General features: G+C 40.3%; 1 protein-coding gene across 7 annotated transcripts in view; it reads right to left on the bottom strand.

Annotated features, from left to right (window-relative positions):
• The window catches only part of GRM7 (glutamate metabotropic receptor 7), an 891,077-nt gene that overhangs the window by 294,082 nt on the left and 571,075 nt on the right, over nucleotides 1-25,920 (bottom strand). For all 7 annotated transcript variants that reach the window (XR_013760830.1, XR_013760831.1, XM_079122078.1 and 4 more), the window contains exon 5: nucleotides 21,497-21,637. Coding sequence is in view for 5 of the 7 variants with exons in the window: in XM_079122078.1 (XP_078978204.1) it covers nucleotides 21,497-21,637 (141 nt within the window). In the remaining 2 variants the exon portion in view is untranslated. The remainder of the gene's footprint in view (nucleotides 1-21,496; nucleotides 21,638-25,920) is intronic.

Consider the following 25,920-nt stretch of genomic DNA (forward strand, 5'->3'; position numbering starts at 1 on the left):
GAAAGAGTGAAAGTGAAGCTGAGAGAGAGAAAATGGCGGGGGAGCTGTTTATAAGTAGTGGAATTTCTCAGCTAATAACAACGGACCAATGGCTGGCGAGGAGGTTCTCAGGCTAACAATCTGGACCAATGGCTGGCGAGGAGGTTCTCGGGCTAACAATCTGGACCAATGGCTGGTGAGGAGGTTCTCGGGCTAACAATCTGGACCAATGGCTGGTGAGGTGGTTCTCAAGCTAACAATCTGGACCAATGGCTGGTGAGGAGGTTCTCGGGCTAACAATCTGGACCAATGACTGATGAGGAGGTTCTCAGGCTAACAATCTGGACCAATGACTGGTAAGGAGGTTCTCAGGCTAACAATCTGGACCAATGGCTGGTGAGGACGTTCTCAGGCTAACAATCTGGACCAATGGCTGGTGAGGACGTTCTCAGGCTAACAATCTGGACCAATGGCTGGTGAGGACGTTCTCGGGCTAACAATCTGGACCAATGGCTGGTGAGGAGGTTCTTGGGCTAACAATCTGGACCAATGGCTGGTGGGGAGGTTCTCGGGCTAACAATCTGGACCAATGGCTGGTGAGGACGTTCTCAGGCTAACAATCTGGGTTGTAAAGTGGTGTGGGGGAGGGAGAATAATGGCGGCAGCAAAATAGCAGATCTGATGCCAATACCTCCCAACTTAGATGGCCAAGAATTAATTGAAACAGGACCAATGTTCTGTGGCTGAAACAATGAGGAGTTTATTAGAAGTGGTTTTTGTTTGTTTGTTTGTTGGTACCAGGATTGAACCTGGGGTGCTTAATCACTGAGCCACATCCCCAGCGGTTTTTTTTTTTTTTTTTTAAGAGACAGGACCTTGCTATGTTGCTTAGGGCCTCACTAAGTTGCTAAGGCTGGCTTTGAACTTGGGATCCTCCTGCCTCAGCCTCCTCAGTCACTGGGATTACAGATGTGCATTATTAAAGATTTTAAAAGAATTCCAGCAAGGAAGAAACAGTATCTAGTCAAAACACTCCATTTCTTCCCATTTTTTTTTCCAGGATGCTTCCTGGAGGGCTCTTCAATTTTCACTTAAAATTACATTTACTTGGGTAGTTCCATTTTCAATTTCCAGGTAAGTGTATGTAAAAATGCAGGCAGTAAATCACCCAGGGTGAACAGGGTGGTGGGTGCAGTTTAGGTACAATGTACACAGAGCAAGCGATTAAAAGGGGGGATGTTTCCACTTCCGTGTTCAAGGCCCCAAACATGTGGAAGGTCTCCAGAGAGCCTCAACCAAGGAACTTCTGTATTGCCAAGAGTGGTATTTTGGGAGTTGTTTGATATCAGTTGTTCAGATATTAGGTGTCGCCCAAAGCAACATAGCAATATTCAGAGGTAAAATGACTGGGTTATGAGAGCTATAACCTCATGGGTCCATCCTAATTTGAATGGAAGACTGGGTGGTAACTGTAGGCAGGTGGGGTGTGGCGGGAGGAGATGGGTCACTGGGGGTGCCCTGGAAGGGTGTATCTCCCCTGTAGCCCCTTTCCCCTTCCCTCTGCCTCCCAGATATCATGAATGGAGGAACAGCATTCTTCCACCAAGCCTTTCTGTCACGATGTTCTGCCTCACCTTGGGCCCAGGGCTATGGAGTCAGCTATTTATAGACTAAGAAGTTGGAGGCCATGAGCCTCAAACTTTTCCTCCTCTAAGCTGTTCTTATCAGGTATTTCTGTCATAGTGATGTTACAGCTGACTAAAACAAGGACAATGCCAACTAATTCAGCTAAGCTAATCATGACATTTGCTATTAAAACTAATACAAAGGAGGTAATATTCCTTGCTACTAAACAAAAAGTTATGGAATACATAAATTCTTTTAGTTTCTCATATAGATCTTTTTTCTTCTACGTTCTTACGTCAAATGTCTGCTTACACAGTTTGAGTGCTCTCTTTATATAACCCACAGAATCACTGGTGAAGGGTTCATTCCAGAACTGAGTAAAGAAATCCATCCCTACAGGTCTGGAGCCTCTCAGCCCACCACCAGTTCTGCCCCATAGAAATCCTACATATGTCACTCCAGGAATTGTATGAAGCGTCAACCATCAAAACACTCATGAATCCATTCATTTAAAAATGCACTGAGTCACCAGATAAGAGGCTGTGAAATCTTTACAATGGCTGCTAAAAACACAGGCGGAAAGGATGATGGAAAATGGGTGTGGTGGTGACGCCTATAATCCCAGACTTGGGAGGCTGAGACAGGAGGATCACAAGTTTGAAGCCAGCCTTAGCAATTTAGGGAGGCCCTGTCTCAAAATAAAAAAGGGCTGGGGATGTAGGTCAGTGATAGAGCACCTCTAGGTTGCTCAGTTCCCAGAAGGAAGGATAGAATAGATGATGTCAGCAGGCGGAAGACACTGGAACCACAACTTCATCTTTTTCCCCCTCCTTTCCTCTTCTACTCTCGTTCCTCCTCCTCCCCTTTCTAGATATTAGCAAGATTTGTTAAACTTGGAAAACAGCATTGCATGCATGTTTGTGTATGTGCAAGTAACGCGGTTTTACTACAACATAAATTCTCCGTTGAAAAGGAAAATGTTGCCTTAAATTTTCTGCTCCCAGAATGTTCTGCCTCCCAAATATAACTGCTTTCTCTTCTGATCTAAACACACCAGCGTAAACAGAGTTTCTTCTAATGTGACGCAATAGTCATATATAACACCACTTGGTAAATATTCCAAGAAAGAAAAGAGAGAAGAAAGGGCGGGTAGGAAAAGAGAGAGGCAGATGGAGAGGGGGGAGGGCAACACATGAACCTAATCATGTGTCTATTGATGAATTTATAGGAAATAGAGAAGACAGATAACACGTAAGCCAGGGTGCAAAATCCTAAAGTGTGAAATTCTACAGCAGCAATGGAGAACATTTTCAGGTTGCAAAAAATTTACTTGAGGAACATAACTCACAAATGTGGTAGATGAACCGTGTTTGGATAGTGATGTGAACAAATCAACTGTATAAAGACATTTATGAGGAAAGTGAGACATTTGATGGCCTACGGGGTGTACTCTTTCTTGCAAAATGCTGTCTTCTAGAAGCCAGAAGAGACAACCCACCTGGCATTCTTGTAATGCCCTTACAGCACTTCTGGCTCAATGCATGTCTCAGGTTTAGCCTCTCAGAGGCTTGCTCAGAGGGGAAGCCACCCGGCTCAGATCAAAGCTGCTCCTCTCACCCCGGTCATGGTTTCTGAAGTTTCCTAGTGCTAGAGAATAAAAGCATTGTGTCCAAACTTAAAATATTGTTTGCATTTGAATGCACACTGCTTTCTCTATAATAATGGGCTCATTTCTACACTGGTCTAAATACATCTGTCTTTCTCACCTAAGCACCAAGTTCAAGTTGTCTGTTATTCATAGACAGCACAATGACGAACTACAGTAACAGCCAACATTCATGCAATATTTTTCTATACTCCAAAAGTTATTCCAAGCCCTTAACATGCATCATCTCATTTAATTCTCATAATCACCCTATGTGACAAATGCTATTATGATTACTGACATTTTGTAGATAGAAACCGAGGTTTAGTTTAATAACTTACATAATGTTACACAGATAACAAGTGGCTAGTCAAGGAGCTGACTCTACATAAGACTCCCAATCCAGTGTGTGAATATTTTTGATGGAGGCATATTCTGCATACATTGAAAGCGAAGTCATGAGCGAACCATTCAATTTTAACAAATTTCCATGCACAGAACTTGTTTTTAATCACAGAATTTTTTTGGGGGGGGGGTGTTATTCATCATTAATGCTTCTCACTAAGAAATATTTGTTGGTATGAAATCCAGGACTATACTTATGTTTATTCAAGTATTTCAAATACTTGAATACTTGTATATAGAATCATACAATCTTTTGTCTAGGTTCTCTTGATCTACATAACACTATCAACTTTTATCAATTTTTTACATGCATCAATAATTCATTTTATCATTATTATTCCACTGAAAGGATATAAAATTTGCTTATTTTCTATATGATGTCTGGGCTATTTCTAGTTTGGGGCTTGTTGAGGGGCTGGACATGGTAGTGCACACACACCTGTAATCCCAGTGGCTCAGGAGGGTGAGACAGGAGGATCACAAGTTCAAAGCCAGCCTCAGAAACTTAGCAAGGCCCTAAGCAACTCAGCAAGCCACTGTCTCTAAATAAAAATTAAAACCCCCACATGTAACAGGTTTGCCTTCCACAGTTTCATGGATGCTGGTTGAAGACGCTGGACCCGTGTCTTAGAGCCAGGCAGAGGAAGCAGCACAATTTTGTCTACACTGGGTCCCCACAAGTCCAATGGAGGTGAAGCAGAGTTGTCCAGGTGGACTCTGCATATGCAATGGGCTTATGTGACAGCTATCAGTTCTGAGCTTCAACCGTGAATCTTTTACACAGGACTTTCATTACACCTGACTTTGACTCCAGAGGGGTGTATTATTCTTATTATGATGACCGGTTACAAATCCTCCCTATTTTCTATAGGAGCCTACCACATGTGTCCTCCAAGATCACTGTCTACATAAAAACATCTTGAAGAGATTTATCAGGGACTCTACTTCCAAGGTAAGCAGAAACAAGCAAACCAGAGAGAATTGGCCTCTGGAGGGCTGACTACTAATTAAATGGCTGTGAATATTTGGGGACATGCATCTTCATTTATCCTAGACAAATGCTTAGGAGTAGACTTGTGCATTATAGGCTCCAGGATGTTTAATTTTTTTTTTTTTTTTTTTTTTTTTTTTTTTTTGGTACTGGGGATTGAACTCAGGGACACTCAACCACTGAGCCACATTCCCAGCCCTATTATGTATTTTATTTAGAGACAGGGTCTCACTAAGTTGCTTAGCACCTTGCCATTGCTGAGGCTGGCTTTGAACTCGTCATCCTCCTGTCTCAGCCTCCCAAGCAGCTGGGAGTACAGGTGTGTGCCACTGTGCCCAGCCAGGATGTTTAACTTTTCAAGAGGGCAACAGCATCCCCAATTTTCACATTTTAACAACAGCATTTAAAAGATTGCTGAATTCTCTACATCTGCTCCCATGTTTGATGCTATTGATCGTCTTCATTTTATCCATGATTAACACAATCTCATTGTAGATTAATTAGCATTTCTCTGGTGAATCATGGTGATGGGAATTTTTTTCAAGTGCCTACTGGACAATTGTGTTCAACTAATAGCCCCCCTTCCGAACACCTTTGAAGAAAACACCTCAAGTCATGCAAATTTTCTACTAGGAGGACCACCTACTCCAAGAAAGGACACCTTAATGCCTGAATGATGGCAAAATACATTATTTATAAATCATTATACTGAATATAAAAGGACCAAAACATAAGAAATAAAAAAATAAAAATTTTTATATTGGCTACAACCAGTAAATTATACCATACAAGCTAACAACTTCCTCCAAGTCAAGTGTACCTAATGCTTTAGCATTTAATAAATCTTTTAAATGACATATTTAAAATATAAGGTTTCTTTTGTGGTTTCCAAATGAGCTATGAGTCAAAGCTTAGGAGATTTTGAAATGGTATTCTCCCACAGGCTTAAATTTATATGGGTGAAAGTTAAGTATTATTCATGTTTTGTTTAAAAAAAAAAACAATATATATACATATTTGATATTAACCCTGAATGTCAGAAAGATGACACTTCTGTGAATCATTTGTTTACCAGACAAAAAAGGGAAACACTTTGGTTGAACTCCGAGCTCTGCCAGATGCTGGTGGCCTGGAGTGAGTCACTTAAAGAAACCTAGAACTCTGCTTTCATGTTTCTCCTCAGTCGGCTGTAAATATCAGCAGCTCTACCGACTCCGCCAAGTGGTAGGGTGATCAGATGACATAAGGGATATTAAAACAATTTAAAGACTCTAAAGTGCATCTCATAAAACAGGTAAATCATTCCTCCAACATATGGAAAAAAATATTCAATCTTGCAAGTTTTCTAAGAAACACATTTGAAACAGAGGTAACATTTCAGTGGCTTTGCCAGTGGCTGAATAAATTAGTATGGTGCTTTCAGAGAGTTACTTGTCAATATATTTCCATTGTCCAAAAAAAAAAAAACTCAGACTCTTTGAATCAGTAATGACAAACAAACAAACAAACCCGTAATGTGCATTTTAGCACACTTACCAGGGTTTCCTAAGTGCCAGGCATTGTACTGAGCACTTCCCATGAATTAACTCAGGGCTTCTCCTCAAACGCAAAACAAAACAGGCAATTATGTCACCATCACTGTTCATAAATTAGGGAACGTGCATAGAGGCACTCAGTCATTGCTGTCTGGTTTCAGTGCTAGTAAGAGGCAGGAAATGAAACTGACTTAAAGTGACTGGGCTTTGAGGTCCTCATTCTTTGCTACTCTATTACACAATTTCTAGAAATGTATGCTAAGGAAGCAAGTCAAAATCAGGAAAAAACGAGATCTTCCGATATTTCCTAATATGCTTTGTATAAACCTGCAAACTATGGAAATATAGTTTCCATGTATAGCAAAGAGGTAGCAATGGTCTACCATCATAAAAATATCCAAGCTGATCAACCTGGGTCAGCCAGCTTTTGTCCCCATGACCAAAAGACCTGACAAGAACAAGCAGAGGAAAAGTTTATTTAGCTCGTGGTTTCAAAGGTCTCAGATCATAGATAGCCAGCTCCATAGCTCTGGGCCACAGGTGAAGCAGAGCATCATGGGGGAAAGGTGTGGTGGAGGGAACAGCTCAGGACACCACGATCAGGAAGCAGAGTGAGCTCTGCTCACCAGGACTAAACATATATACCCAAAGACACACCCATAGTGACCCACCTCCTCCAGTCACAACTCACCTGCCTACAGTTACCACCAGGTACTCCATTCAAGTGGACTAATATATTGATCATACTGACACTCTCATAATGCAAATCATTTCACCTCTACACTTTCTCGCCTTGAGTTTCTTATTATCCTTATATTAGGCCCATAGAATCACTGTGATTTTTGGTTTGGTCCGTGCCAGCCCTGAAAGTTTCCTATAGGATTCTAAAGTACAGTGCAAATACCTCCTGCCTATGAACCACGGGCAGATCACAAACCCCAGGGATGTCCTGAGAAAGCCTCAGTCTCCAGGAGTGCGCATGAGTAGGAAAGCACCTACTATTCTAATCAAAGAGCACACACGGGGGATTAAAAGCAGAGAGACTTAACAAATCACCTAGCAGCTTGTCCCAGGAGCAGTGAGGTAGTGGAGCGTGTCCTGGGCTTGGGGCCCATGCAACCATCTCCTTCAGAGCAGTGAGATCTCTCAAGAAAAGTCACTTTCTTTTGGCCAAACCCTCCCTACTCAGTGACCAAATGGCAGACACCCCACACAGCTCAGGCAACTTAATAGCCAGTAAGTCTCTAACACAGGGCTCCTGTCCCACTCAAGATTTAGGCAGATGTTAAAAAACAACACCAACAACAAGAAAAACAAACAAAAAAGCCAGCAGCAGAAGGCTGTGCTTACAGGCGTCACTCAGTTTCTCTTCCCAGGTGTTAGATAGGAAGAGTGAAATGTCCTGGACACAGCACTGCACATTGTCACTGTGAGGTGTCTCAACCCAGGAGCACCACTCAGAGCAGAGGAAACAAGTAGAAATGCGGGGCTTTGGGTGGCGCAGACCTGGGGTGGGGATTCTGCCCTGGCCATTTTTCTAAAGGAGGAACCACGGTCATGGGGTATAACTCAGCTGCCTCAGTCAGAAGGTGCCATGTGAACTTGGGCAAGCTGCTGTGCCTGCCTGAGTTCCCGTTTCCTCACTTACTACACAGCAAAAATACCACTGTCTCAGAGCTTCTGAGAGTAGGAAAAAAAAAAAGTTTAAATTGGGTTTCATTTTTCTCAACTAAAAAGTGAGCATAGAACTGTAATACCCATTTGGAGAATGATTATCATCTGTGAAAACTGCTGGGGCTAATGACTGGCACGTTGCAAGTGTTCAATAAATATTGCTTATTGTGATTATTTTTAAAAAGATGCCCCAAATTAAAATCTTCAGTGTAAAGCTTGTGAAAACAAATAATTCTTCTTCATTCAGATTTGTGATTCACTTGTGTGTGTTTTTGGAAGACATTGCCATTTAAGAAAGTATCTAATTACATTGGCTATTTTGATATTTTTAGTATGATGGTTTTAACCCTGTATCTCAGTTTTTCCTTGTTGCACATAAAATGCAGCTATTCTTCAGTGATGAAAATAACAACGAATCAAGAGAAGGATGTGGTCCACACTGAGATACTGATCCATTTTTTTCAGTCCTCTGTTCCTATTTTTTTTTTTTAATGTGAGGAATAGCTAAGATATTACAGTTTATTGGATTTGAGGATTCTCGCATTTTTCCTTTAAATGGAACACTTGTCAAATCAAATAAATGCAGATCTTGGTATTTTCTTTTTGTGTCTTTTACGAAACAACATAATGGGCTTAGAAAACATTTGAACACATATAGACCAATAAATCCTACAAAGCCCCTGATTGAATCCATTTGCCTGGGCTGAACCTCCAGTTGAGAGACGCTGCTATTGTGCCTGAAGTGGAGCAAGCTGGGCAACTTCAGGAAAATGCAGGTGTGTACCACCTGCCCTTCCTTTTCTCACCTGATCAATTGCATTGAACTGGTTCATGCAAAGCGGATGCTTGTAAGCACGGAAAGTAAAATTAATTCCTTAATGATTACTTAGTAAACTCCTACTCCAACAATGAGCTAGGGCTGAAGATGTGAATGAACCTAGGCAGAAACAGAGAGGCGAGTGCTGGGTTTCACAAAGCCTGAAGCTTAGTACGGGAGAAAGAAAATCCCCACATACTCCAAGGGAGAGCGCGTCATCACAAATTGGACATGTACCTCTCAGAAGGAAAGACAGGCAAAAGCAGGAAAGTAGACAGTAAACCCTAGAACATTGTGGGACTTTAGTGGAGGCTGCTATGAAGAGGTGGCACCACGAGAAGTGACGAGCAGGTGAGTGTTAACTAGTCAAAAACTGTTCTTGGATAGACAGAGCTAATATTATCAAAATGGCCATACTTCCAAAGGCGCTATTCAGATTTAACACAATTCCAATTAAAATCCCAATGACATTCCTCATAGAAATAGAGAAAGGAATCATGGAATTCATCTGGAAAAACAAAAGACCCAGAAGAGCCAAAGCAATCCTGGGCAGGAAGAGTGATGCAGGAGGTATCACAATACCTTCAACTGTACTATAGACCAACAGTAACAAAAAGGGCATGGTATTGGTAGCAAAATAGACGGGCAGATAAGACACAGAGACATACCCATGTAAATACGGTTACCTCATACTGGACAAATGTGCCAAAAACATAAAATGGAGAAAAGATAGCCTGTTCAACAAATGGTGCTGGAAAAACTAGAAAAACATATGCAGTAAAATGAAATTGAATCCCTATCTCTTACCCTGTACAAAACTCCACTCAAAATGGATCAAGGATCTAGGAATTAGATCTGAGACCCTGCACCAAATAGAAGAAAAAGTAGGCCTGGATCTCCATCACATTGGCTTAGGACCAGACATCCTTAACAAGAACCCCAATAGCACAAGAAATAAAAGCAAGAATCAATAAATGAGATGGATTCAAACTAAAAAGCTTTTTCTCAGCAAAGGAAATAATCGATAATATGAAAAGAGAGCCTATAGAGTGGGAGAAAATCTTTTCTGCACACATTTCAGACAGAGCACTCATCTCTAAAATTTATAAAGAACTTAAAAATCTTTACACCAAAAATACAAAGACTCCAATCAACAAATGGGTTAAGGAACTGGGCAGACACTTTACAGAAGAAGACGTACCAGTGATCAACAAATACATGAAAAAGTGCTCATCATCTCTAGTAATTAGAGAAATGCAAATCAAAACCACCCTAAGATTTCATTTCACTCTAATTAGAATGGCTATTATCAAGAACACAAGCAATAATAAGTGGTGGTGTGGATGTGGGGAAAAAGGCACACTCATACATTGCTGGTAGAGTTGCAAATTGGTGCAGCCACTCTGGAAAGCAGTGTGGAGATTCCTCAGAAAACTTGGAATGGACCTACCATTTGACCCAGTTATCCCACTCCTCGGTTTATACCCAAAGGATTTAAAAGTAGAATACTACAGTAACACAACCACATCATTGTTCATAGCTACTCAATTCGCAATAGCTAGAATGTGGAACCAACCTAGATGCCATTCAATTGATGAATGGATAAAGATACTGTCTATACACACACACACACACACACACACACACACACACATATATGTATATAACACACAATAGAATATTAGTCATAAAGTAGAATAAAATTATGGCATTTGCTGGTAAATGGATGGAGTTGGAGAATATCATGCTAAGTGAAATAAGCCAATCCCATAAAACCAAAGGCTGAATGTTTTCTCTGATAAGTGGATGATGATACACAAGAGCAGGGGTGGCAGGAAGTAAAAGAAGAATGGAGTCACTTTGGATTGTGTAGAGGGAAATGGGGCAGGAGGGGGTGGGGGAAGGAAAGATAGTAGACTGAGACAGACATTATTACTCTATGTACATGTATGGTTACACAAATGGTGTGAATTTACATTGTGTACAACCAATGAAATGAGAGATTGTACCCCCATTTGTATACAATGAATCAAAATACAGTCTGAAAAAAAAACACTCAAACTTGAACTATGGAACAAAATAAACTTATATATACATTCCATTAAAAAATGTAGTGAGGAAAATGAATTGTAGACAGAACAGCATGTGCAAAGGGCCTGTGGTAGGGAGAATGCAGATCGCCTCACAGAATTGAAAGAGGATCAGAGCACAGGAGCATAAGATAGAGCCTGGCCTCTGGGAGCCTAGAGATCATGCTGAGGATCTCAGCCTTGTTCCAATGAACAATGGGTGGCCATTGAAATGTCCTAAATATTGGGAGTAACAGGAATTTATTTTGCAAGATAAAAATAAAATTAAAATTATGAGTGTTTAAAATTCAAAAATACTTCTGCAATCTCAAAGCAAGTTCAGGAAAAGAATCTACTGATATACACTTAGTGCTGGAGGTGTGATTTATATAGTCACATTAATAGTCAGGCTGGCAGACATTGTAAGTCTAATAACTAGCCTTTCTAGTGATATTTTGTGTGCACAGAGGGGAGCTGCTTCAGCTTGGCTACTGACATCTTTTTCTTTTTGTCTTTTGTATTTTAAAAAATTGGATTCTAAAGTGCAGCCATTTGTTACAAGTTGTCCAAAACTTGCACATGATGGTTGAGTTTTTCTCAAATAATAAAGAAACTACATCTTATAATTCAACACTTTCCTTCCACAGTCAATTGCCCACTTCTTCCAGAGACCTGGACTGCTTTGGAAACTCGATTTATATCTGCTTCTCTGATACTGGTAGGACTTCCCTGGCTTCTCACCACTTCAGTGTCCACATTCTGCTTGGGCAAGTTTACAGGGCTGCCTGCCCAGCCCAGAAGGGACAGTGGGGCCCAGGGAAAGGAGAAACCTCCAGAGAGAATTCTGTACACAGAGTTATAATTCCCCACTGCATAATTAAGCTTCCTGTGAGATAGGCGTTTGAGTCCCCTGTCTTCTGCCTTCCTGCACACCACTTATGAGTTTTCATCAATATAATAAAACCTGAACATAAACTGGAAAAAGATTACCCTACTCGGAGTTCAGGAAATAAGAAAGGGAATCACTCCCTTCTCCACTAAGCTGTTTATTAGTGGTGACTGAAAGTAATCAATTGAGGATCATCATCAAGCTTGTCCCATTGGAGCTCTGTTGGCCTAGGTGTCATAAAGCCAAGGGACTGTTTATCAACAAAACAATTAGAAAGCATCTATTGATATTCCGTACGGGTCTTGGAAGGCAGACATCAGCAGAGAAAAAGCACTAGGAGAAATGAGCTGCATTTACCTTTCCATTAGTGCATCTGAGCAGCGATTTCACCATCTGCGTAATGGGAACGATCTCTTGCAGACAGCCCTCGCGGCTGTGATCACCCTGCTGACGATGCACTCCTGGAACAACTGCTTACGGGAGTTTCTAGCTCAAACTCTTACTTTTTGCTTCCACAGCACTAAATACAACTTGTAATTATTTCACAAAACTACTTAAGGGTTTTTCTTCTGCCTCCCGTATGGGAATATAAACTAAAAGCCAAGGCCACATCTGTCATCTCCTGCCCAGCACATTCGCTTGTCCTGTGCCACTGCTCAGTATCCGTTTGCTGAGCAATTAAATGAGTGACAGAATGCATGAGAAAATGGATGCACACCATCAGCTGCTGATACACACACGCACTTCTCATGAGTGGCCATGCCCCCAGATAAAGCATGAAGTTTTTGAAGGTTGAGTTTTGTTTTAATCTGTAAAAGAGGGATGTACCTGCCCTGTCTAGCTCACTAGGATGATGGGGGGATCCACCTGAATGATCCACCTGAATGATATGAACATACAGATGGTACTGATAAGTGTACAGAAAAATTCATAAGGTAAAGGATGTTGCAAGTAAAGGAAGAATAAAGACTGGTATGGAAATAAAAGAAGAACTGGCAATATAAATCATGGAAGGTTCTCCTTTTTCATGTGAACAGCAAGGTTTGTATCAGTCACCACCATCAGTGAACACTAAGCATCTGCACCAGTGTTGTTCTGTTGCATTGCTGTGGAAGAGCCCACACAGCAGGGACAACCGCAATGACAACATCATACAGATGAGGAGACAGGGCAGGATAAGAACGTTTAAGTAACTTGCCCGTTGTTATGGTTGACATGAAGTGACCCCAAAAGCTCATGTGTAAGACAATGTAAAAAACTCAAGGTGAAATGATTGGATTGGGAGAGCTTTAACCTAATGAGTGCGTTAATCCTCTGAAGGACTAACTGGGTGGTAACCGCAGGCAGGGTCATTGGGGGGGCGTGACTTTGGGGTTGATAGTTTGTTTTTGGCGAGGGCAGCTCTCTCTGCTTCCTGATGGTCATGTCCTGAGGAGCTTTCTTCCTCCACTGGGCCCTTCTCCATGATGTACTGCCTTACCTCAGGCTCAGAGCCATGGAATTGGCCATCTATGGACTGAGACCTCTGAACCCATGAATGCCAAAAAAAAGGAAAAAAGCACTGACTAAAACACCCACAGGGTCAGAGTAATAGAAAGAGCTGGCATTAAACTCGGGCAATTTGATGCCTCAAATCTTCACCTGTCTTATGAGCAGAATGATGAGGTTTCAGCCTGCAGCTGGAACTCCACGTCTGTACAGAACAGACTGTGTTTAAAACTAGCACAGAGCTTGCTGTGCCTAGGCAGGTAAACAATAAATATTATTTGAGGATGAGAAAATTAGAAGCCTCCCCAAGTGCCCACCCATTTGGGGTCTCCTTTATTGGACCCAGGGAAACAAAATGAGAAGGAGCTCTGGGAAGTTTTCATGTGGCTTTTTATAGGTAGTTGATATTTATCTTCTGAACTTTTTTTTATCCTCTATTGAGATGATTATGACATTGCACGGACTGTAAAATCCTAAAATGCTTTTAGTGTCCATATTTCTCTTTGGGAGTGGAGAGAGGATTGGAAACCTCTAATTCCAAAGACTCCATGGGAAGTTACACTCCATTCTGATTTTCTTGAAGACACTTGCTAAGTCATTCGACCACCCTTCTTTATCCCTCCTAAAGTGACTCTAAGCATCTACTTTATACTACTTACATTGCTTATATGAGACACTTTACCAGAGCCATTGCTAAAAAGATATATGCTCATTAACTCACCTAGTTTAGGAATTCCTTTTCATGAGTGTCCTTGTCTGACATTCTTTTGGAATACAGAAAGGTTATAATTCCCATTTTTAAAGCCATTGCATGCTGGTATTAATGAGAAATAAATGACAAACAGCTCAAATAACTGCAGCTTGTAGCATTGAGGCAAACATTTTACATGGGTATTGCTAAGTTTTCAAGTTGGTATCCTTCTGCTTGGTTTGATTCTGCACAGAATTGAGCACAGTTCCTGTGGGTGCCTTGATGTGCTATGGGACATGACTTAAAAGGGTGGACAGTAAAGACCCCTTTCCAGGCTTCTTAGGGCTGGTAGCAGAAGGAAGAAATCACCCACTGCAGGGTCCATCTACAAAGAGCTAATTCATAAATCTGAAGGTAACTAGCCCCCACCCGAGGCATCTGGTCAAGATTTGGGGAAAAGGTTTATGATTTCAGTGCTATGACTGCATTATTTCTGCAAAGACAAGGGTCTGGCGTGCCCTGATTTTTGTACTTTGGTGTTATACGATGATATTCTAACATGTTAATGTTACATTAATCAATGTGCCTCTCATTTCTCCTCCCAACTTTTTGTCTAGGTTCCAAATTCTTCTTCGTTGCTTTGAGGAAAAATGGTTGTCATAGAACAGAGGACAATGGCAGAAGAGAGAGGTGAGGAATGGGGAGAAGACAGGAAAAAAGAAAAAAAGAGGGGGAGGAAGGGAAGGAATTGAAGGGAAGGGCAGAAGGAAGGATCAACTTTTGAGTTTTAAAAATCAATGTTATAGGCTGGGGTTGTGGCTCAGAGGTAGAGTATTTGCCTGGCATGTGTGAGGCACTGGGTTCAATCCTCAGCACCAAATAAAAATGAATAATTAAAGGTATTATGTCCACTTACAACTACAACAATATTTTAAAGATAATAATTTTTTAAAAATCAAAGTAATATGGTCTATATGAGACTCCAAGCTTCAAAAGATGGATCCCTGCAGGATTCCGGATATAAAGTATACGCCATATGCAATAGATGTGGAAGACAAGGTCTGAGTTAGTCCCCTTCCCATCTCCATAAAGACATTCAGGAATGGAAGAAGAGAAAGGAGTGGCTGAGGGGACTATGAAGGTTAAGTGCTGGTTTAAGTCACAGAAAAGGTCCGAGACTCTGCAACCTCCCTGAACCTTGGGGACCGGAGGGTCCTAGAAGTCATCAAAATGACAATTGAACCTGGAGACACACAGAGGCCAGCACCAAGAATGCACGAGATGGTACCCTTCACAGCTCCGCCAGGAAGGGCAGGAACAGACAAGGCACATTTCTGGAGATGAATCTGTGGATAGGAGTAGCCAAGGAGCCCATGACCAGAGCCAAGGTCCCCTACAAGGAACTACAACTTGGACTAGAAACAGCCCTTTGTAACTGAAGGTCAGTCCCACAGACCAGGAAGGAAAAGGGAATGTAAAAAGGCTGGTTAATTTTCTACAAAACACAGGAATGGAGATTTGCAAAACCAAGTGAAGCAGCCGAAAATGATCACAAATTCTATTTTTCACACTGGTGGTTTTGTTGATTGAGATTTCTATCTGTTACCATGTACAACCATAGGAAAGGACCTGCTAATTACTTCTGTCAGAATCAAGCATTGTCTAATCATTTGCTTATCTTTTCTCAAATTCATCCAGTGGAATCATTTTTGACAATTGACACAGTAATATGTTGCCATTGAAAAGAGTTGATATTTTAGTTTTTAAATTCCCCTTAATAATAGAAGAAAATAAATTTCACATCCAAGTGAATTAAAAACAAAACCACAGAATTTACATGGCATTCCTTTTGATTAAATAAGACACTAACATCTATTTTTGACTATTTATAATATATGGGAACCCAAAGTCTAGAAATAATCATCTTTTAGAGTCATATGATTTATATTTGATACTTCATATTTCAAGAAAGGTTTCTAGAGGTTTTCCAGGATTAACGAAGATTTCTGATGTGACACTCAGATCATATTACTTTGGGGAATCCTACACTAAATGACATCTTATCTATCTAAATTCTATTAGCAAATTAGCCCAGATCTTACCAAATCCACAGTTATATACTTTAGCCTTTCTGGGATGATTCAGAGATATTTAATATTTAATGTTTGTCTTTAAATAAATGAATTAATAAAAAAAATTCTTAATGATTTGACATGTTTCCAGTTACCACAAAAATAGAAAGGAGTCATTTAGGAGGTAAGTAGGGGAAGACTTAGCACAGTGGGGGGAACAGAAATGTCAACCAAGATTGACATTTAGAGATGAGTCAGAGAACAGAAAATTTAACAAAGAACCATATGAACACTCAGTCCTATGATACATGTTCATGGAGATTAAATCATAACTGATGTGTGTCCAGCCTTGGTTTGAGATAGCAAAGAGATGTAAAAATGCACCTTGCGTGGCTTGCCAGTCAAAGGACTTCAAATGTCTGCAAGCATCAAGGGCCAGATAGTATTTGCCACATTTTGATCTGAATTCTACAATCATGCTACATAAATTAGGTGGCACAATACAGCATCTATGTCATAAACAAAGGTCAATTCAGAACAGAGTAAAAGAATGACAGGGAAAACGAATTAGTAGAGTCAAATTCTTTCTACCCACATATTCCCAAAGGACTTGACTTTCTTAAGTGTAATTATTTTGTCGTAGAGTTTTGTTAACAAATTGTGGAAGCTCTGATGGCCCCGAGTTCCAGGAAAAAGGAAAGACTTGAGAAACACACAGTGCATCCATTAACAGTATTTAGGAACTGACTTTTTAGATCCAGTAAAAAAGAGAACTTTACTTAAACTACTAGCTTTGAGAGCGAAGAAAAACACAGATTAAGAGTTCTGACCTTACAAAATGTGGAATTTACCAGTTCACTCTTTAACCCCAGTATCTTTCCACAGTGAACACTGGTTCAGAAGCACACAAATCAAAACAGAAATCTGATTGTCCTGTGACTTGGAAAAACAAGCAATGAAATAGGGGGTTGGTAAAAAAAGATGTTGCCAATTCATTTATCGTCTGTCATCACAAAAGGAAAGCATATCTCTGAAAGTCAAATTGCACCTTCATAGGATGATGGATTCCTAACTGCTGGTTCCTTCTTTTCAGCAAAGAAGTAACACTGATGAATCAGAATCCGCCAAATGGCATTTGGCAGAAGAGGGATGTTTGTTAGACAAATGCCCTGTGTGAGCCGTAAGATATGACGGAGTGATAATCTTCATGGCGGCCACAGGCACCTTCAGATTCTCAGAACCTCCTCTGTTTGAAGAGTGCATTTGGGAGCTGAGAACTTGAGGATGCTACCAGCCACACGAGGATACAGCTCATCACAGTAAAATGGACAGGATTTGGTAAATTTGGAGTGTAAGTCCAAGGGCGAGTCCAAGCCCTATGGTCCCTGGACACAGAATCTGCATCACCATACTGAAATCTGTTGGGCCTGGACCCTCTTATTCCACTCGTAACATTCCATCGTGGGACACCTGTCTGCAAACCTTCTGGCACCTCCATCGCTCATCCAGTAACATGTACCCCAGGGAAGAGCTCCTTTCTATAAATACGTGCTGAGTCGAACCTCTGCCTTTATCTTCCCTTGGCCGTCTGATGTATTTTCCTCAAGACTGACACAGGCAATGGAATCTTCACAAATTCCTCAGAGACAACAGTATTGGGCCCAGGATAGCAGGTAATTGTGCCAGTGTCATTTCAGGTTCTCTAGTTGAATTATCTACTTTAATCCCAACAACAACTTAGGAAGTAGTTTCTATCCTCATTTTTAAAATAAGGAAAGAAGATGTTTGCGATGGCATACACCTGTAATCACGGTAACTCAGGAGGCTGAGGCAAGAGGAGCACAAGTTCAAGGCCAGCCTCAGCAACTTAGCGAGGCTCTAAGCAACTTAGTGAGATCCTGTCTGAAAATTAAAAAATAAAAAGGGCTGGGGATATGGCTCAGTGGTGCAGCACCCCTGGATTCAATCCCCAGTGCCAAAAAAGAAAATAATAATATTTTTGAGAGGTATGATAATGCTGTTCAAACTTTCACAGGTATAGTCATGGGTATCCCTAGCTCCTTTGATTCAACTGCATGTCTTAAAGGGTGGAAGCCCTCAAGCTTGAGAGCTGCTGGCCCATGAGCTGGATTGGTCATGCCAATGTCTCATCTTTCTTGGTAAAAATTAGGCCACTGCTAAGGAAAATAGGAGGAAGATAGTTTGATCTAGGTATCAAGGAAAAGTGGGAAGTTCTTAAAATATTAGAGAATGTGTAGCATCCCTTGCTTGAAGGAAACATTAACTGAATAGGGATAATTTATAGAAGTGAAGATTACATAGCTATAATCTGTATGAATGTGTCGACCTGCAAGTTAGATTATAAGTATGCACAGTTTATTCCATATTTCTTCATATAAATTTTTCAACATCTATTCTTCCTCTCAAGATCTTCTACTGTCATTGAATTTCATTTTTTAAAAAATATTTTTAAATGTTGATAGACCTTTATTTTATTCATTTATTTATACATGGTGCTGAGAATCAAACCCAGTGCCTCACACATGCCAGGCAAGCCACTGAGCCACAAACCCAGCCCTTGTCATGGAATTTTAGAACTCACCATTAAACCATGACTCCGGGAATTTGGTCTCTTCAAATATTAGTATCTCACTCCTCATTTCTGAAGCCTGACTTGACAGATGACAGATTCAATGTTGGTCTATTTGGAGCTGATATATAAGAAATAGCTCATTATGGCTAATGAGCATGTTAAAATGTTCACATTTTAATTTGTGCTCACAAACATAGAGTGAGTATTATACCGTTATTCTTCAGCTGAAGCAGTCACTGAAATTTATGAAGGGAATTCTTTTCCATAACCCTCAAATGTAAATATCCACTGTTTCTATACTAAGATAAACATTTATTGTATTACTAGTCTGTAAAACCAGACTACTCATCCAGAGACCACCTCATCTTCTGATTTCTTCCTAATGCACACAGTCTTTTAAGGTTGCAAAATTTGGTTACTAAGATAACTTTCCTTACATCTTCCACATCCATAAATCCATAAGTGCTTCTTTCTCCCATCCATTCCTCCCCAAACTTAAGACTCAGATTGTCACTATACATTCAAGAATTCATCACGGCAATGGAACTGTCTCTTCTGTTCATCATGACTCCTTTTGCCTATAGACTAACCATGGTCAGTCTGACTTTTCTCACAATTCTCCAAGTTGAGGTATATTTAAATGTCCAGATATTTTAAGCAGTATTTTAAAAATACTACTAAAGTGATATATGAGTTTAGTAGGATTTGGAAAAATAAAGGACAAGGAAGGAAGCCATGTATTCTCACCCATGGAAGAATAAGAATGACGGCAACAGGATTTGCCATCACTCAAAATGGTGCATCTTATCGCAGAGGAACTGGGGAGAAAGAAAAGAGGGAAGAAAGATCAAGATACAATCTGGGGCCACAGGTAATTTAGTAAACCTGATCATGGAATATTCGTATGCAAGGAGTACGACAGGGTGACAGCTCAGTTTCCATTTTTGTAAGGTGATGCTTTGGGGAATAACCATGTTTTTATAAACCCAAATTCTCAATTTTAGCCAACACTAAAATGTGGCCACCAATAAAACACCTGGGTTGGATCACATAGACAGGTTGGAACATATAAGAAGATTGTTCCTGAGACAAGAATAATCCTAATGCCCTTCAGACAATCCATTCCACCTCCAGATATCCCATAGAGCATCCAGTGTTAGGAAAACTCAGGAAACTTCCATCAATCATCTGCATACTTTTGGTACACTTGAATGTTCTCTGTCTTAGAGACAAATTATCCAGACGTCAAACTAATTTTTTGGGTTTCCACTTGAAAGCTTTGTGTCACCTAGGTCTAGTCACCATTGAATAAGTTTTATTCCCTTTCCCCCATCCTTACAAAGCTGTATTTCTAAAAACACTTTATTGCTACATAACATGGGGTCTGGAGAATGTGGTTAATATGACATTACAGTTCACTGTTCTGTCTTCCATACATACATCCTATTCATTTCATACCACTGTTTCTATTCATGTCTCTGTTCCTATCTTCTATCCTTTTTTCCACAGAAAGCACCTTGAGAATTAAGCCCTACCTGGGCACCCTCACCCCTTCATTGTATTCTTAGTACCACGCATTACCTGCATTCCACCTGGTTCACAGTGGCTTCAACTACAACACCGAGGAAACCAAAATTCAAAGAGCGACATTGCAAAGATAAACTCAATGCTGGAACTGTGTCCAACCTGAATGTCCCCTCCTTGGTCATAATGAAGATATTTTAGCATTTTTCAAGGTCACCATTGAAAATGTTGAAGGCAACTGGAACACAGAGTAGTTAGCAGTACTACTGTTCACAGGGTATGCACCATCATAACCTTGTATAATATCCTTCCATGGTTGTCCAGAACCCAGGATAAATTCTAGGTACATCCCAACCAAAGAGTATTTGCTATCTGTTGGTTCCTGCAGCCTCAGTTCACACAACCTCATTCAAACCTTCCTCTGTCCTTCAGATCCTCAGAATTACAGTAATCTGTCTTGGGACACATCTTTGCCCTGTTATTCTTCTGTAACAAACTCTCCAACCCATTTTTCTCCTTTCCTACTCATTTTTCAGATTTTAACAAAAAATTCCCTCCATTTGAGAAAGCTTCCACCTTACATGAGTCAAATTCCTCAATTACAGGTCTTCATAACCCTCAGGATATGTGTAGCAGTTCATAATTATGGATGTTAGAGAGATCACTGGAATCATGTTAAGTCTCCCCCACTGGGCTCTAAGCAACAGGAAAGCAGAGCCATACCTGGTTCACTCATCCTGGGACCACAAGTGCAGAAAGGAGTCTTTAATAATATTTATGAATGAATGGATACATGAATGAACGTGTGGTTTTTCCTTTTGACTACTTGTGTACACGTTCTTTGTAAAACTTTATTTGTTCTTTTTTAGATATACATGACGTAAAAGTATATTTTGATATATTTATAAAAACATGGAGTATATCTTATTCTAATTAGACATACATGTTCTTATTTTGATTCATCATGTGAGTATACATATAAGGAAGATTAAATATGCTTCAGCATATTTTAACCAGCAATTGACTTTTTAAGTGAAATATCATGCAAATCATTTGAAATTTTCATTATTAGAAACTCATAGCACTTTGTTTCCTTAATCAAATATACTGTTCCTGGTAATAGTTAAACCTGGCACTGTTATGGGATTTGTCAGAGTTTTTGGTGTATGTGAAAATGACTTCCTACCCCTGGCTAGAAGATGAACTAATACTCATCAATGACAGCATTCAAAGCAACGTGACGCGACTCATTCCGAATTTAGAGAATCAGTGAAAATGTCAATTACTGCTCCATGGACAGGCAGAAAAGAATATAGTCTTGTCTGTACTTCTCTTGTCCTGCAAGACTTATGCTCCTGTTCTATTTTCTGAACAATCTAGTAAAATTCAATTTACTTTTTCAATTTGTCTCCAGCCAAGCTTCCTTCTGTCAACTATGCAGACATTTCAATGCTGGCCACGTCAAGTCACAGGAGAAGGACGACAAGAATGAAATTACCTGTGCATTTGCGATCTGTGTCTTCCTTTTTTGACCCACTAATCGTCAACTTGCAGTTGAAGTTCTCCTCCCAGTATTCGGCAAACCACACATTTCTTCTGTTGTTTTCAAGCGTGCGAGACGTGAAGTAGGCATCGAATCCTAAACAGAGTTGAAGGAAAAGGTCAGTGCTTATGGGGCACTGTGGGCACATCTAGAAATAAAAACACCAGCGGTGGTTTTTCTTCGTTTTAGTAGATGAGGTGCTTTTTATGTCAATCAAAAGTAAAAACCATCATCCATGGAAGAAGCAAAAATACATTCCAAGGTCATAAATGAATCGGCCAGGCAGATTTGTGGCATAGAAATAACATTTGCACAGTGAAATCTGCAGAGAGACCCTAGGAATGACATGATGACAACACACTCTGCATTTCTGGTGAGCTAAATCAGGGTCAAAACATTCCCAGCATCATCATAAAATAATAATGGTCAGCTGGGTGCACAGGCACACACCTGTAACCTCAGCAGCTCAGGAGGCTGAAGCAGGAGGATCATAAGTTCAAGGCCAGCCTTAGCAACTTAGTGTGAACCTGTCTCAAAATAAAAACTAAAAAGGGCTGGGGATGTGGCTCAGTGGTTAAGTACCTCTGGATTCAATTCCTGGTACCCCTCCACCAAAAAATAGTTAATAACTGCCAATTTCAATGTAAGCACTAGAATTATAGACCAGATTGTTTTCCATAGATGCTTTCTTTTATTCATTTCAAAATCTATGTGGTAGTTACTGTTATAACTCCCATTTGCAGATGAGAAGACCAGCTTAGAAAAAATAACAAGTCCAAGATCAACCTTTACACCGCCATCAACAATGCTGACCAATTCAGCAACCGACCTAGGAATATCCTTTTAAGAATTCTTTCATTTAGGATGATCCTATCCTACAGTTGACTTTTTAGTCAAAATGAAAATAAAAGATTTTTTAAGAGGCCATGGATGAAATAAGCCCAACGTAAAGTTCAGTGCTATTCATAAAGACCATCCAAAAAAGAAAAGACCTAAGCAACCAGATCCCCAGAACTTCTGCCTTTTTAAGATAATGCAACTTTAAATATCTTGATGGTGCTGTAAGGTCTTGTGAGAATCAGAGTCAAGAAAAAAAAAAGATTGGATTCGGGGTTGCAAAGCCTGGACTTCAATCTCAGCTCCACTAATCTCGCTATGTCATTGTCTTCTTTATATCCATCTGTAAATATGAAAGTGGTACCACCTCCTTCCTCTGAAAACTTAGAGTTGAAGGTCAAGAGCCAGGGAAGAAGATAAACTTGTTTTCACATACTTAACTTTTTCAACATTTTCCCTTAACTTTAAGACCATGAAAAAATTGCATCAATGGATACATTAAAACATAAGAAGAATTTATAGACATTTTCTCAGTTGTTTAGTAGGTAGAAGAGTAAATCAATTATGAGGTCAGATGTTGAAATGGGCAAATCACCCAAAAGGCTCAACGGGCTTCATGGTCTGACAGTGCTGGGGCAAAGGCCAGTTTTGGAAAACAGGATTCCTCTCAGATTATTCAAAGAGGCAGACGTAAAGGTCAGGTGAATATTATACCATTTAGTTAGTTCTTCCTGATATACCTCTGCTTAGCAGAAGCAGATTTCTTTTGGGGCCTAACAATCTATTGATTTCTCTTTCCCAGAGTTATGGCAAAAATATTAAATCAATTTTCTCGAGTGGCTTCTACTCATTTTCATTCTTAAAGAATGTTACCATCAACTGGGTGTGGTGGCTCACACCTCTAATCCCAGTGACTGGGGAGGCTGAGGCAGGAGGATTGCAAGTTCAAAGATAGCCCAGTAACTTAGTGAGATCCCGTCTCATAATAAAAAATAAAATGGGCCAGGGATGTGTCTCAGTAGTTAAGTGCCCCTGGGTTCAATCAAAAAAAACAAAAAAAACAAAAAAAACAAAAAAAAAACAATGTACTGTCCATGAGCATGAGATCTTCAAGTTTTTTTGTTTTTTTTTTTTAAGTTGTGATATGAACACAATATCTTTATGAGGTGCTGAGAATTGAACCCAGTGCCTCCCATGTTAGGCAAGGGGTCTATCACTGAGCTACAGCCCCAGTCCCACATCTTTGAGTTTTTAAAATAGATCTTATTGTAGCCATGCATTAACAATGCCTTGAATATACTCAGCATCTCTGGGCAGCTCTTCTTTACTAAGAGGTATGGAGATTCTGATAAAGGCTGGATTAATGCCTTCCCCTTGCCTGAAGACACTAAACCTTCACTAAGCCCTCACTCTGCAGCCTGAAGATTTTGCCTATCTTGTTTCAGAAACAGGATATTCAGTACAAGATGTGCAGACCCCAATGTGCAGCAGAGTCAGGGCTAGACATAGAAATTAGAATAACTCTAATAATGTAATTGTGTTCCTTATTTCCTACTGAATTGAAGCTTTCCCCCATCTTACTAGATCTCAGAAGAAAAATGATCTGGACACATCTCTCATTACTATTAAATTACCAGAGTTTTAAGCATATAACCTTAGGCACTAAGACCAGGATTTTAGTTCAAAGGAAACAGAATCAGAGTTACAACAAAGGGGAAAGATCAATCTTTTATATTGAGCAGATGGAATTCTGAGTATAAATTTTTTCTCTTACTGGACTGATGAATTTCATTTCAGAAATTAATCTCTATGCTATTCTGAAACCAATGTCCCATTGGGTACGTGGTGAGCAACACTGCTAAAATCTTGGAACTAAACTTAGAACAACATAGGGAAAAGGAATAGGGCTTTAGCTGGCTTTTTGACTGTAAATACCTGATTTTTTTCCTCTTTTTAAATGGGGTGCTGCCCTCAAACAGTCCCTGAAATTTGTGGCTGAGACAAGAGCGTGTAAATCAATAGAGACATAATTCATCCCAGGTGGTATGTTTGGGAGGTGACCTTTGCAGCTGAAAGGGGGGTGGGAAATCTCTCACCAGTGTGTGATATGAAAGGAAAGCTATCAGAAAGTCAAGAGCAGGGTCAGCTGCCTGCTCTGCCAGGGCAGGAGGAGGTTGACAGATACTAATGGGGCTTTATGTGGTATCAGAAAGCGACCAGTACCCATCACAGCCTTCTCAGGCCAGTCAGGCACTGCAGATGAGAACTTCCCTGTCAGCTCCCAGGACCCTGGCCAAGGCTCTTGGCATTTCCTACTCGGCTTCCAACTTAGGGAAGGTGTGCTCATGATTGAGAGAGATACCGCTTGTGATGGACACGACACCAGTGGAATAAATGAAGGACATGATGTATAAAAAGCAGAAAAGACTAACAAGAGAGAGAGAAGGGGAATGAGAAGAGGGGAGGGGAGAGGGAAACACTGTTGCAGATGAGAAGCTCACTTCCCTACTGCCGAGAGGGTTAATCTGTAAGCCACTTCGCAGACCCGGTGAGTGCTACCTATTAATATCGCTAACGTGCCTACTCTAAAGATCCAGCCATTCTACTCTGGGTACATTCACTAGAGAAAGCTTTACTCATGTGCACTGGGGTATATGGTCAAGAATGTTGGGAGATGTTATTCAAATAAAAATTTGAATATCTCAAATGCCCATGAATTATGGGATGCGTACATTCTGTCCTACACAGCAAAGAAAACAGTTCACAGACTCGTGCATGAACCTCACAAGAACAAATGAGCAAACAAAGAGCAGAAAAATCTATTCAGTATTACTTATGTCATACAAAGTCTAAAATTAGGCAGAAATAAGCCACAAGATTTGAGGAAGGAGGCAGACAGACATGGTCCAACTCCAAAGAAGAGCAATGGAAGTGTTCTGGCTGAAATAGGGAATTCCAGAAAATACATTATTTCCGAAGGAAAAAGAGAGAAGGCAAACCATGATGGAGGGAAGCCAGGGTGGAGGGGTATTGGTCTTGCTGCTAATGTTTTGACTTTGCTGATGACTTCAAAATTATTTACAAGTGGTATGCATTTGTTTCATGCTCTATTTCTATAACTCACTAGAATGGGTTGAATAATGTCATTCAAAAAAGATATTTTCATGTTCCAATATCCCAAACTTCTGAATAGGACCTCTCTTGAAAATATAGGGAGGTTGCATAGCAACAAATTACATTACAAATATAAATCAATTGAGGATCTAGAGATGAAAGTATTCTGAGTTTTTCATGTGGGTCCTAAATCCAATCTAAGGGTCCTTACAAAAGACACACAGAGGAGAGACACAGGGAGAAGGGAAGAAGGTCATGTGAAGGTAGAGGAAGAACCAGGTGGGGTGGCGCACACCTGTAATCCCAGGGATTCAGGAGATTGAGGCAGGAAGATCACAAGTTCAAGGCCAGGCTCTGCAACTCAGCAAGACCCTAAGCAACTCAGTGAGACCCTGTCTCAAAAACTAAAAAGCAGGGCTGGGGCTGTA

The sequence above is a fragment of the Sciurus vulgaris genome (assembly GCF_902686455.1).
Source record: "Sciurus vulgaris genome assembly, chromosome: 19".
NCBI classification, from domain to species: domain Eukaryota; kingdom Metazoa; phylum Chordata; class Mammalia; order Rodentia; family Sciuridae; genus Sciurus; species Sciurus vulgaris.